Raw genomic sequence first — 14,832 nt, 5'->3', positions numbered from 1 at the left:
CTGTCCAGTCCCCTGGGCCTTTTTAATGGGCCTACTGGTTTCTCCTAGTGGCAGAACTTTCAGGAGGGGGGCCCCCTCACTCCCCCATGCCTATTAGGCTCGCCAATGCCAATCATAATTGGAGCCACTGAGTGTTCCAAGAGGTTTTGAAGGGTTTTTTCCCTCCTCCCAAATCCCTGAAGCAATGATTTCTGAAAGAAGCGCCTTGCTCAGAAGCTTCTGGTACTGAAGCATTCAGTTGCTAGGAGAGATTTCATAACTGCTCTTGTTAGTTTACAGATGAGCAATAACGGGGGTAGGATCCTCTGTTACTCACTGGTATATCTAAATTTGCTCCAGCATCTATCAGCATTTGGACCATGGCTTCATCTCCAGCAGCACAGGCGTACATTAGTGGGGTCATACCCTTCAGGGAGAAGAAGGAAAAAAAAAAGTTACCTTTCTATAACTATCACTGGTGAAACTGTCAGGCACAGTGAGTTTGAATCTTAACGTAAAGAAGAATGTTTGTGAAGGCGTGCCTGTGTGTAGGGACAGCACACGTACATGTTCAAGACATTTTGGTTTCTATGTAGAGTGGACACAATGCATTAGCACTGGAAAATGATGGGGACAAAACATCAGGGGAAAAGACTGCAGGAATACAGAAGGGATCACTGAAAATCCCTGCCACGTCTTGTCCACAATTCTGGAGCTTTCTCAAGGCTGCCAAAAAAAGAAATACCATTTCTTGGATCATTTGTAGCCATATGAACTGAAAGCAGAAAACAACACAAAGATACACAAGATTAATGTATTTGGCAACTTATCCCCATTGCTAAAATCCTATTTGCCACAATATTTCAGCATTTCAATCCCATAAATCTCTCTCTCTCTACTTAACCAGCAAACCATGACAGCTCAGAAATGAGTTATGAGTGAAATGAGTCTTACTTACGGAGTTCATTCCAGAAGTAGCCAAGGATAGAAAAGGAAGGGCCTAGTAAAATCCGTTTCTGCTCACATCCTGCAGCTTCCCCCGCTTTGTTAGTGTGAGCATTTGAATTTTTCACAGGCAGCATCTCTGCTGCTCACTGTGTAGTAATACAGCTTCATCTTTAGAGAGGGACCTTATCGTAAGATACTGTATTATCTGTGTGATACATTATCTCTCACACAGAGCTGTTCTGATCTTGCATCTGCAAAGGCAACTTTTCCAAACAGCCACAATTCCAAGCTTCTTACATTTCAGGCAGTTACACATTTGCAAAGATGTTTTGGGGCCCGGCTGGTGTTTGGTGTTGGTTTTGGGGGGGTGCTTGGGAGGATCCACTCTGATTGTAACAAGTAACCTTAACTGAGAATCCAAAACTCGGGCCTGCAGGCATAAGCCCATGTTTACTGCCCTGGCCAGGCTTCTAAAACTTGTACAGACTCACCTTACCTTACCTTTTTTTTGTTTTGTTTGTTTTGTTTTGTTTTTAACTTTTTGTAACCAATTTTGCATCCGCTGCTTGTTCCCCAGTATGCAAAGGGAAGAAGAGATTGTTTTCCTGAACACCTCAAATCCTGTTTGAGAGTGCTGCCAGGTCCCTGCTAGAGGTGAATACAAGGTCCTGCTCCAAACTCGTGTTCCTGAAGGTACATTCCGAGTTCTCTCTCCAAACCAAAAATCTCTCCATACACATACACGCAGAGGTGGGCCTGGATGCACACCTCAGTGTTGCACGTGCTCCTGTTCAGGAAGTGGCCAAAGTCTGAACCTGGCTCTAAAGCCTGTATGTTAAATTAGTCCAACAGTGCTGACTATCGTAGGATTTGCAACAAAACTTTTGCTGTACTTGCCAGGTGACAGATGGTCACCCTTCTGCGATGCCTCGGAGGTGCCTGCCTACTGTGCAGTGTGTTAAGAAGACTCTCCCATGACCGAAAGAAATCCAGATATATGAACTCAGCTTACCAGGTGCAGCCTTAAATGTTCTATCCTACAACAGGACAGAGAGACCTGCTTTATGTTGTCATGCCTAAGCCAGTTTTCCCAAGTTTGGGCATCTGGCTTTGGCTTGTTCCTTCACAGGAAAGGCACAACGAGCTAGCTGCAAAGTTCAGATTTGGTTTCCTATTCCAGCTACAGCAGAGCTCACTGCTAAAGCCTGGATTTAACTCTGGGATTGGTAGTGCAGTGGAGGACACTTTTGTAGCTGCAGAGCTGAGTTGCTCCAGAGTCACTTAAGTGGAGAATTTCAGAGCAACAGTGTCTCTCTCCAGGGGGAGCCTGTCTTGCCCTCCATGGGCAGTGCCAAAACACTGCTGTCAGATGTGGGAGCAGCATTCTGCAAAGACGACAGAGCCATCAGCACGCTACAATCCCCCTGTTCACAGTGTGATGACACTAGAGGATGACATCAATAGGATGACAATGAGACCATAAATAAGTGACAGCAGAAACTCCTCAAACTTTCCCAGTAAATTGCCTACAGAATGCTGAGTCTTTATGCACACAAAGGCCAAACGGCTCCCAGTTTGCTGGCTGGCTGAAGAGAGGTAAGAAACTCCCTGCAGTGAGAAGTGATGGTCTTGGCACCAGTGTCTTTGGTGTGAGGACAGTAATGTTCACAATGCAGAATAAGCTGCTTTGAGAGAAGAGGAGGCCTCAAGGCTACAGAAACAGGAACTGCAAAAACTTATGGGAAAAATAATACAGGAAGCGGCAGACCTCCATACTACGAATCTACCACCTTTGCTACTTCAATAAAGTCAATATCAAGGACACCTGCGATGGGATACCCCACTCCTGTGACCATGAAGCTCCTTGTACTGGCTATGTATATAAGGCAGCTACATACCTAGACAGAAGCTTGTGCAGAAGTAGTTTCTGCTCGTATTTGTGTATACATTCACACTTCCTTTAAAACAGCAGGATGGTGGAAAGTACCATGAAAGATGTGCCAGTTTCAGAATCTGGTCTGAAATGCTACTGCAGTAAAATGCTGTCTATGAGAAAACCTCTCTACTTGAATGCAAATCCTTCCTACTGCTAAATATCCTATTGTTTCTGCGATGTGACAGCTCATTCTTGTTGCTGTGACAGCTTTTTTTTTTTAATTAAAAGCTAATTCCATGCATTGAATGATGCCCCAGAGAATAGACTCTGCCGTGACTTGATGGGACTGACAGCAGAAGCAGCTAAAGACTCTCCAGACTACCAAATCCCTATGGTTCAATGTAGCTGAGCAGGGAATAGGTAAAAATGAAAAAAATAGATACATCAGCATGATGAAATTTGAGCAAAGCTAATAATGACTGATACCAGGTGCCAGGCTGTACTGAGAACACGTAACTCGCTTCACAGAGGCAGCCTGAAAGCCATCAGGCAGGAACACCTTTTGGTCACTCATCCCTGACCCAGATGGATTTGGGCTGTTGAACCAGAAGCGAGTGTCGGTGGCAAACACCTCTTAGTTCTGACGTGGCCTCAGCATTAAGCCACCATCAGACCTTCCATCCGCAGCCACGTGTTAACCTGCCTTCCCTCAGTGCCTGAGCAGCCGTCCATGAACAGACCTACATTCCAGCTGGCAAACATTTAGCTCTGGGCTTTGGCTCACTTCTTGGGGGTGGCATGAGAGTGGGGTAGGTGCAGTTTGCAGGCTAATTTTTTTTGTGTTTTAAGGCATACATGTTTAAACTACAACAAAAGCTAGAATTAGAAAAGCCTTGGAGAGGCAACTAACACGACCTTGCGTATTGATTTGCCACATGCAATTTGTTCATGCAAAGAATGTATGTGTGTGGTTAGACAGCTTACCTGATCGTCCATGGTGTTAACCCCGTCAGGTCCCAGTGCATCAATTGCTTGGTTGATCAGATCTGTCCTTCCGCAGTTCAGCATTCGGAAACCCAGATCCTGCTGGAATTTTTCAGTAGCAGCCTTAGCATCCAGTCTCCGGAAGGAACTAAAGCAGCATTCAGGTCTGTGAAAGAGAAAATAATTTCTGGATTTTTTTTAATTTTTTTTTTTCTTAGCTCCATCTCCTACAGAAGTCAGCCATATGAATTTTCATGGTTTTACCTACCATATACTTTCCCCACTGCATTATCATTTCTGAAAAATCTGGCTAACTTCACTCATACTGGAGATGCAAGTTTTAGCTCTTTAGAGACAGACAGTAAATTCATGTAAGCACTGAAGAAAAAATTTTCAAAAGGGGTCCAAGCAGAGAAACCTTATTGGTGCCCTCCTCCAAGGGAAAGGCAGAAAGAAGTCCTTATTCCTTGCCAAGAGTGGTATTTTCCACCCAGCCCCTCAGTACCAGGGTAGCTCTGGACCAGGCATTGCTTCCACTACATTTTATCCAGCAAAACGGGATCGGGGTGCAGGAGTATGCCTGTACCATAACGGACACCGAGCAACTGCAGTTACTGCAGTGGGATGGGGCTGTCACAGGCTGCAAACTCAGGTTTCCTTAGTTCTGCATCTCACAAACCCCCCCACCCAAACTCAGTTGTTTGAAATAATTAGCTGTATGTATTTCAAATACCATATTTATATTTTCCTGCTTGTTATAGGATAGTCCATTAAACATAGGATAGTCCACAAACATACTGCAAAAAGGAGAAAGAGGTGGAAGGAAAGTCTGTATAATAGAGTACCAGTGTAGTTCTAGGATGAAACAATTACACTGTCTGTCTATTATTTTGAAATAAAAAGTATTATTTTGAAATAAAAAGTATTTCTGAAAGAAGATAATGATCCCTATTCTTAATAGATGATTAAAATAAATCATAATTAAAAAAAGACATTTGAAGACAGAATCAAATTTAGGTAGTGGAACATTCTCAACTCTTTTCCAACACCTCAACAGAAGGAAGTACGTTAACATCTCTATGAGGTGCTATTAAATCCTTATCCTTCAGATGACTATCAAACGACCTTTATCTCATTGGGAAGGAGCCCAGGGATTACTGCAAATCCTCTGGTTATCTGCTCGGAGACTTCTGAATTCCAAACCTGGAAGCGTATCTCCTTCACTGACGGAACATTGCCAAACTGGAGGTGTTTCCTATCTGGGCTGGGCATTGCCAGGGCCAGCCCTTTGATGTTATCTCAGGGTGGATGCCTTCTCTACTACTTGTCTGGTTTTCAAAACAGGCTCTTGTGCAAACTCTCAGTGAGTGAGATAGCAGCCTGCCAGCTTCCTTTGAAAAATGAGATCCTTCCAGCAAGGCTAACCTCTCTTCTGGAAACTTCGTATGGCCTGCCAGATAAGCAAAGCACTCATCACTTCACACAGAAGATTCAAGATGAATCTTATTCACGTTTTAATTCAGCTGGTCATTTTTTAATGCTTCTGAACTTGCCCTGACGGTGGATGACAAATGGTGAGCAGATGCTATAACAATACGCTGAGTTAACAAATATCCCTCCACAGCCTGGTGACCGGTCACACTGTACTGGGGAAACCAGCATCTCGCCACAGCTGCTTCCAGAAAGGAACTACATCAGGGTACAATTTGGGGAACACTCAGCAGGGAAGCAAAGGGGCAGTCTTGGAGTCACTAGCTCTTTGGGGATATGTCTGCAAATAAAATGTACCTCTGAGGCAGCCAAGTACATCAGAAGACAAGATCTCTGAAGCACCCAGATGTAAGATTAGGACACACGCAGTACAGAGCACAAGAGGACAGTAAGGTAAAAGGCTTACTGCTAGACATATGTAAATCCTAGAGCTAGGCTAGTAAATCAATAATCTCATTCTACTAAGGTAATTGGTAGAGTATCATGCTGCTACAATATTATGTAGAATAGGATGCAATGACTTTATATAATAATAATGAGTAGAAGAATAATCCTATGGAAAAAAAAAGTTAAATAAAACAACATCATTTGAAATCCAGTGAACCTCAAAAAATAGAAGTTTTTCAAGGGATGGTACCTCTCTTTGCACATTGTTTCTGTGTTGCTAACAGACATGATTCCACCCAGTGCTATTTACAGGCACTGCTGGAGAGCAAGGGTGGTGGACGCCAACTCACCCATGAGCCCTGCAGAGCGAACAGCAGAACAACACAGTTGCACAGAGCTGTCAAGAGAGACCCAGCAAAAAGGTGGGCTGCAGTTCTTGGTGCAGAGCTGCCAGGAGGCCAGTTCAGGCGGAAGAATTGCAAGTTGTAACTGTGAGCTTTTCTCCTGGGGGCCCTGCGGGCTCAGCCCATGCAAAAGTTACCCTGCACAGTGGCTGTTCTGTAGCAGTAGCTTGCCAGCACGCTCTTCTACGATGGATGCAAAATAGTTTTTTCTTTTGGAGTGTGATAAAAGTTAGTGCATCCTACAAGAGCTGGGGAGGGGGGGAGCTCACATACGCACAACTGCTGTGCAGCAGCTGTAACCGCAGCAGGTTTTTCATGTGTGAGTTGTTATTCTGGGGAGAAGAGAGAGAAACTCTCACACGCTTCCCAGAGTAAAGCCTGTGCTCCTGCAGCTGCCCAGACAGCAACCCCCATGTACACCCAGATGTGCCCAGGGGATAAACTGGAGAACTGATGGTGAACTGTTGGACCTGATGATCTTAAAGGTCTTTTCAAACCCAAATGGTTCTATGACTGAGAGATATTGGGAAGGCAGAGCCCAGAGAGCAGGAGAAGGGGTACGGCTGACTTCCTAGTTTGGGCAGGGATAGCTTGGAAAGGGAGCTGAAGCCTGGTGTGCTCTTTGGCTTTCATAAGCAGTAACTACTACTACCACTACTGGTAGTCAGCAATTTAAATTTGGCCTGCAGTGAGGTGAAAATAATCATAACAAAAAAAGCAGTGTGTGATAATAACTTGATATTAAAATTCCAACATTTATATTTAAGTAGGTGGAAGAGAAACACAGTTCTCTGCAATTTAGCATTTCCCCACTCATATTATCATTTAACCAGTAACTGGTGAGTACTCAAGAGGTTTTATAAATCGTCTGGCAAACGTAAACCGAGAACATCCTATTAGAAGGCTTCATCCACTGAGACACAAACAGTTGTTGCGGAAGACTATGCTGCCCAAGCAGTCGGAGAACAGATTTAGGGTGCTGTATTTCAGGTTATAGTAATTATATTTTGGTTCTACCGCACAACTTCTTTTTCAGGGATTTCAACATACCCTACCTGATGCATCACCACACAAGGAACTATCATTATATGACTTCTAGCCTATGCATCATGAGGAGAAGAGAGTTGCAATTTGCCTATAGTCACACAGCAAACCAGGGATAAATCTGGCTTCGGATCCAAGACTTCCTTTTCCACTAAGTGTGCCTGAATGGCTAGATACAAATGACTGCTTGAATGGATCATATAATGGGCGCTGGAAATGAGCCACTGCTCTCTCCTTTTTTTTCTTTTTTTTTCTTTTCTTTTCTGTCAGTTTAAATCTTTTGTGCAACAAAAAGACAATGCTCTTTCTCTTACACCACGTATCACAGAACATCCTTAGATCTCTGAAAATAAAATTCAGGTGAGACAGTTCAGAACGAAGACCTGGTCAAGCTTAACTTTGATTTCTGTCCTCTAGTACAAAGATGTGTGTTACTTTAAAGCAGAGGTGATTTCACCTGCAGGGAATGCACACTGCACACGACCCTGTGGAGGAACAGTTTGGTGAGGTAAAAGGCGTGAAAGGATCTTAGTTTTCTTACAGAATCACCATTCTTTCTGTAATAACAACAAACTGGATAGAAACCTCTAACGTACTCTTTCCCTGGGCCAGTACTGCTAACCCTTAACAACTAGCAAGTGAATTATCTTATGCCTGAATATCACACATAGTGTGGCTGAGGCCCTTTATACCTGCTTTGCACTTCTATTTATTGCCTACGTTGTTCTGGACTTGCTGGATTTCCATCGAGACCTTCATTTCACAGCTGTATCATTGTGGCTTCAGCTGGAAGTTACCAAAATGAACCCCATTTTCACAGAGGCTGTTCCCAAGCGTTTCCTTTTAGCTCATTAGCTCACATCAGCAGCAAAACCAAACACCCAAATCCCTGCCCTCTTTTTTTTTTTTTTTTTTTTTTTTTTTTAAGGTATACAATCTATGAAGTAAGGGACTACCTGTGCTTTGGATATTAATGAGCATTAAAAAACAGTGCAAAGATAAGAGTGGGATGCCTTTGAAGCAGAAGGTTTGGATTCAGTTTTTGAAATCAGAAGTCTTTCTAAAGGAGAGAGTGAAAGAAAAACCATGAAGCTGACTGGAAGTACTTGCGATTAGGTTATTCTGCGGTACTGTTCATTAAAGAACTTCAAAGGTTTTGGCAAGCATTAGGCACATATGTAAAATTAGTTTAGCACATATAAAGTTGCCTATACTAGCACCTACCATCCCCACGTAAGCCAGAGTAGCCTGCACTTTGACACAGAGCACACGTACACTGGCACAGAAAAGGGAGAAGAAAAGCGTTCCAGGAATAAATGTACAACTCCTGCTTTGTGGATGCCAAGTCCAGCTGCTCCTGTCCAGTCTGAAGCCAAGGAGTTTAACTAACTGCTAAGTATCACCTGCTTCACTTCACTTTTAAAAAGACTGGCACAGTCTCAGTCCGTCAGGTACACCGTCTCGGGAGAAAGGCAAAACTGAGAGCCGAGAGTAAGACTAGGAGTCAGCTGCAGCCGACGAAACATTCAGTCATCTAATTGCACCACCACACTCACCAACTAATTCAGCTTCGCATGAGGTTCTGTGGGTAGTAAGTACTACCCTTCAACTCGCACCTGGGGAGGCAGAGATGTACCAAAAAGCAAGAGCCTTTCTGGCTGCCAGAAGGAAAAGGTAAAAAGCAACAAAACCAGATCCAGCACTCCTGACTAAAGCCTCTTGTCCTTCTTATTGTAAATGAAAAATAATTTTCTAGGAGTAATGGTGTATTTTTATCTTTTCAGGTGATCATTTCATCACTCAAGAGCATGATAAAAGTAGTATTTATTGTTAGTGTTATTTATTGTATATTGTTAGTAGAATTTATTGTCCCGCCCACACATTTAACCCAAAGCGGTATGTGGGGCACAAAATTCACTCAACTCAAGAAAAAAGAATTTACCTTGTACTAAAGTTCAAGGTGTAACCCTAATATCAAAACCGGTGCTAGTGACAGCAACTTGAAGGACTACAAACCTGAATAAAATACCTATGATGTGCTGATGAACCAAGCTAATTAGAAATCCCTGCTCAATATATATGTGAGGGGAAGATTTTAAAAGGTACTGATAATTTTCATCAAGAAATCTCAAAAAGCAAAGAAAAATCTTGTAATTAAGGCTGAGGCACAAAAATCCAAATATTTTCATTTCAATCCTCTGTCTCATTCAACAGTTTTGGCAAGATAAAATCTTTCTACTCCAGCTGCAGTGTTTGGCCACAGTTTCCCTACCTCCTGGACTACTAAAAGGTTAAACATATATTGCCTCTGTAGCATCTTGAGATCTGGATTCTGTGAAATATAACTAAGGACAATATTGTATGAACTTCTAATTACTTTAGCTGCTTATAAAGCTTAGTCCACGTACTTTAGCTGCCGGGGCTCGCAGTCCAGTCCAGGTAGGAGCAGTCTGGCTGTCTGCCTGATGTCATCACTGTCCACAGTCAAACTGCGCCGGTGCTCAGCATAGGTGATAGCCACTCTCATCCACTCCATCAGCGGTGGCAAAAGCATGAAGGGTCTGTGTAAACAAGGAGGAAAAAATCCATCGTGGTTAACACTGGCCTGCTATCTTGTACCGCAATGCAAAAGCAGGTTTAATTGCTTCCTGGGCATGCTTAGAGGCTTGGCACAGATAAAACCCACCTGCAGAGGCAAACTGTGTCTGTGCTCAGCAAGACTGGTGGGTCACAGCAGGTGGAAGGAACTGGAACTGCTCAGCCTTAGTTATCTGAACTCCTTCTTCCCCAAAATGGGGTCATGCCAGGACATGCTGGTTTCATGCAATCCATTTCACCCTGTGGGAAATGGGGCCAGGCTGATATAAGGGACCTATTTGCACTATTATTAGTTGTACGTCAGTCCCCCCTAGCTCAAGTGGCCAACGCTTGGGTTTCCATTAGAAGGGCTCGCTTCCCAGGGGTGCAGCTTATGTAAGAATTGCGTCTGTTGTTCCTTACCTACAGGCTGCTCCACTGCTCCCTTAGTAACACTGAAAATATCCTTGATTGTTCTAATCTTCAGTTAAACCAAGCTAACTCGGTGCTACCTCCACTGCTCTTTATGTTACATTATCCCTATTCGACAGCTTTTTCACATCCTACACTTCTTACACACGGAGCTCAGGCCTCCGTTTTTGCACAACTAACCCTCTAGACCTCAAGAGAACTGATGCATATTTTAATGTGAACCGTTTTTCTGGGGAGGAACGAGTAGAATCAAAGAGATAACTAACATGGAGACATCTCTGTGCAAGAATAAATGTACAACATTACTTGAATTGTAAGCAATTTGTGGAAAAGCAATCTATCTGTTCCTAATTTGTACAGCATCCAACACAGTGAGGTTTTACTTGATATGAAGGGTTGCAAGGCAATAAAGGAATACAAATAAGGTAATAACAGCAACAACAGCCATTTTGGACCCACTTATGAAAAGCCCCCCCCTTACTCCTGCTATAAGAATGAACACAGTATTGAGATTACACACTAAAATATGGGTACCATAATACTCTCATACATCTCATCCATCCTCTCAATATATAGCCAGGCTGATCTATTATTTGCTTGATTTTTTTCCCCAAGGATACCCTGCCACCCTGGTGGAAGGCTCAGAAGTGCCAGCTGTAATGGAAAACACCTTTCCCATCTCCAGTAACAAATTTATTAATGCTGGAAAAAAAGCCCTTTTCATATAAGCATTCAAAAGAAAATAACTCAGGGGAGAAGGGACCAATTCCTTTACAAAGTTCAGAGAAAAAAAGATACATCCCAGGAAATATAAATGATTTTGGCATTAATGAAAGCAGCTAAACCCATGAAAGGCATTTTCAAAGCTGTGCATGTATGTGTCTGCACACATATGCGAGCACAGTAAGAGTAAGCAGCACCAATCCCGTTAGAATCCATTTATCAATAATGGGATTTGCAAGCTGAACTACCTCTGTATGACTTTGAACATCCTTCAGGGTGGAATAACTCCACTCTGTAAAGTATGTGCCATCTGTTTCCATTTTGCCGGTTGCAAGGTGCACTCTAAAATGCTGCCATTATCTCATTACAAACACATGCACTATTTTTTCCCTCTGGTCTTTCTCTTCTTCTGAGTAGTGAAGCATCTACAGAACCAGAGGTCCTTTTAAGCATCTGATCAACCCTGGATTGCCAATGCAAGCCTGTTTTAACAGGACGTCTACTTATTCCTTTTACCAGTTTACTTCTATGTCAAACAATCAAAATATCAGGGCTGCTATGTTCATCACTTTGAAAACCACCCAGCACCTCACCAGTCAAAAGACTTTCTGGAAGTCCAGCTTGAATCCCCCCACCTGCTCAGGCTTTCTAACTTGTCCCGGACACAAGGGATGAGATGAATCACTCTGGCACAGCCGATTCAGAGGTGACTGGCTTCCCTAAGGGAAAAGCAGCAATCACCAGGCATTTGGGAGATGCCTTTCAGCAGTCTGCTCCAGAGAACTTCAACCCTTATCCGGCCTGCAAAAGAGGTATTTCACCTTTTCAATTCAGGCACTTAAGGGAGGAGCCTAAATTAATTATCTAGACTTTCTAGGTACTCAGCAGAGCCTCTAGCGAAGGATTCAAAGCTTCCAAGACATGGTGAGGACAGAGAGGTAGGCTGGGTAGGCTAAAAGCACCAGAATTAAATATTCAAAGTTAGATGGGTTGAACAGCTCTGGAGCAACAGAAAAGCTCATCTTAGAAGTGATTATATCTACCACCTTTAGTGGTAGATAAGCTATTTAGGCCACATCGCAGCTTCCCTGACACTTTCACGGTGGGAACGCTGCTGGACAGAGAATCATGTCAATCCAGTACACTCCTGATCATCTTATGAGGTAACGAGCCAAACCTTGGTAATTGTTACACACGGTGCTGGGCAGCAAGAAGCTGTGGTCAGCCAACAGAAAATACCACTGAGTCTGCACCAGAAATAACACCCATCATGAAGAAATTTCCATTCCATTGTAAAAAATCTGTATGTGCCAGGGTTATAAATGGCTTCCATGTACAAGCAGACCATGAATGTGGAAAACCTGGTTTGGAAGGAATGGGAAGAGAAAGATTTTTAAAAAAAAAATGTTTATTTTTTTAATCTCAACAGATTTTTCCAAAGGTTTTAAAACTCACAGCTCAACAGACTGCCTAGTTACCCTGTGTCCAAAGGAGAGCAGACTGGACTGCACAAAGAAATGTCAGGAGGGATGTTTTCCTCATACTGCTATCCTAATGTGCCCAAACCTCACCACTCTCATTGCTGTGCAAACTGGATAAATCCTTGCTCTATCAGGAGTGAGTATAATGACTTCAGTTTCTATTTTGCTGTATAAGTTTTACTCATCTTGAAAATGTCTAGCTTTGGGATGGGCTTCCTATTTTTCCCCTGACACATACACACACACACACACACAGAGTCTCTCTCTCTCTCTCTCTCTTCTTCTATCCAACCATTTCCTTTCTTCATGGTGTGGGCATGCTCACAGGAACAGTTCAATCTTACTTTGCTCACTGACACCACATCAGATTAGCAGTATTATCACATGATCTAAGCAGAAAGAAAGAGATTCAGTTCAACTGAATGTAACGCCAACATTGGGGTGCATTGCACTAAGAAAATAAATGCAATTATTCAGTTTCTAGAAAAGAAACACAATTATTATGCCTGTGGCCCTTAACCTGGGCGTCTATCTGCCTCTAGGGAAACACTGATCATTTCACAGTCTGAAAAACACTGGAGGAGGGGAAGGGGAGAAACCTTCATGGAAAATTAACAGGGAGATGCTGCAAGCTAAAGAATTAATTTCTGTCTATACATGTCTGTCTGTGCCATGGTCTGTACTGTGTGTTTTCCTCTGGACTTTCTGACATTTAGAAGCATTTGGCAGCTCATTAAATTCTGCACATGAAGTGATACAGCCCTGGGAAACTGTCATACTCGCAGCAGTAGTTCACCAGGGACACATACTCTCTGTTTTCTATGACGAAGAATGCCACCATTGCTTTGTTCAGTGTCTTGCCGTGAAGCTGTCTTCGAGTGATGCCACATGTAAACTGAGACAGTACACAGCAGTAGGAAGTAAAATGGACACTGTTCATCTACCGTAGACCTTGTAAAGAATCACAGAAATGTCTGATACTGTCATGTGCTGTCAATATTTTACCCATGTTCTTTGAAATTTTCTCCCATTTAGAATTGGACCATCACTCCATTCCCAAGGGGATCAGGTTGGAGCAGGTGAGATTTGCTCTGGGAAAGAATGGACTTTATTATGGGCTTTTTCCCCTAATCTGAACTAAACCACATTGTTTTATTTAGACTTAACCATGAAGGATGGTGGCAGCAGCAGCACTTGGCAGAAAATTCATAGCAAGTTGTAACTTTTTCCTGGAAAATGTACTATGCTCATTTGATTAGCGTGGCCTAGGACATGACCAGCATTCAGAAGCCGCGGGATCACAGACTTTCAGCGTTAACTCACAGGTACAAACTGCTCCTGGGGTGATTCTGACTGGGCACAAGAGGAAAATTTTTAACAATGAGAACAATCAGCTATTGGAATAATCTCTGCAGGGAAGTGGTGGACTCCCCAACATTGGACACTTTTAAGATGTGGATGGATAGGGTGCTTGGCCATTTTGTCTAGACCATGCTTTTGCCAAGAAAGGTTGGACCAGATGATCCTTGAGGTTCCTTCCAACCTGGTATTCTATGATCTATGATTCATATACCACAAAGAAACCAGTCCCCAAAGTAGGCTCTTTGAGGATTTTTAAGAGAGCTGGAGCCAAGACATTTTTAGCAGAGGGAAGTTAACTGGATGCAAAAAGGAAAGAGCTCCAGAGGAGTTAGAAAATTACATCATCCCTCCTCTACATTGAATGCTAGGCTGATGCACTTGGAGCTTGACTTTTAGAGGTGAGGAACACCTGCTACCTCAGATGAAAACAGTAGGTCTTCCCAGAGAAGAAATAGCCATGCTATCAAATTCCTCCCTTCTGCCTGGCTCCCCAGGAGGGTCCAGTGACAAGACTGCTGAAGAAATGAGGAGCAAGGCAAGGAGGAGACATCTCCTCGCAGCCACATCTCTTCTCCTCCTCTGCTATTCTTAGTCACCTCCTGTTTTGCTACAGCAAAACAAAGAGGGAGCCAACAGCAACATCAAGAAAGAAAAACCTTGTTCTTCCAAACAAGAATCTCCTTCTTCTAAAGCAGGAAAGAAAACACTGTCCTAACAGAAGCAATGGCAAAATTTGTCTCCCTCTTGGCAGTCTGAGCTGGTCCCGAGACACATGCATGGTCAGTCTCCCATCCAGCTTGTCCCACGATCTTCTAAACGGTTTAACTGAACAGCTTTCTCATCCTTTCATCTGTAATAACTGCTCTATAAGCCCCTGCTAACATTTTAAGCACATGCAAACTTTAGCATCACAGAACACGTGTAAATATCAGAAAAGTTATGGTCAGAGCAGGGTAGGCCATGATAACTCCCCCATATTTGATTTAATGAAACGATACAGAGGCTACATGCACAGAAGAATCCCAAATCTTCAGAGATCAATGTGGTTTTTTTAGAAGGGACTGAAAAAGAAAGGGCTTTCAGTTTGAGTTTAATGCTGGAATCAAACTCTGGTTCAGTCCCGTTTTACTCTAAAATGTTAAAA

At 43.0% G+C, this 14,832-nt stretch overlaps 1 protein-coding gene across 6 annotated transcripts in view; it reads right to left on the bottom strand.

The window, feature by feature from the left end:
- ABTB2 (ankyrin repeat and BTB domain containing 2) overlaps positions 1 to 14,832 on the bottom strand; it is a 155,817-nt gene that overhangs the window by 14,595 nt on the left and 126,390 nt on the right. For all 6 annotated transcript variants that reach the window (XM_055721552.1, XM_055721554.1, XM_055721551.1 and 3 more), the window contains 3 exons: positions 9,522 to 9,674; positions 3,788 to 3,953; positions 317 to 406 (listed from right to left, as the gene is read on the bottom strand). In XM_055721552.1, coding sequence (XP_055577527.1) covers positions 317 to 406; positions 3,788 to 3,953; positions 9,522 to 9,674 — 409 coding nt within the window. The remainder of the gene's footprint in view (positions 1 to 316; positions 407 to 3,787; positions 3,954 to 9,521; positions 9,675 to 14,832) is intronic.

This window comes from Falco cherrug, chromosome 10, assembly GCF_023634085.1.
Source record: "Falco cherrug isolate bFalChe1 chromosome 10, bFalChe1.pri, whole genome shotgun sequence".
NCBI lineage: Eukaryota > Metazoa > Chordata > Aves > Falconiformes > Falconidae > Falco > Falco cherrug.
This window is presented reverse-complemented; position numbering and strand designations above follow the sequence as displayed.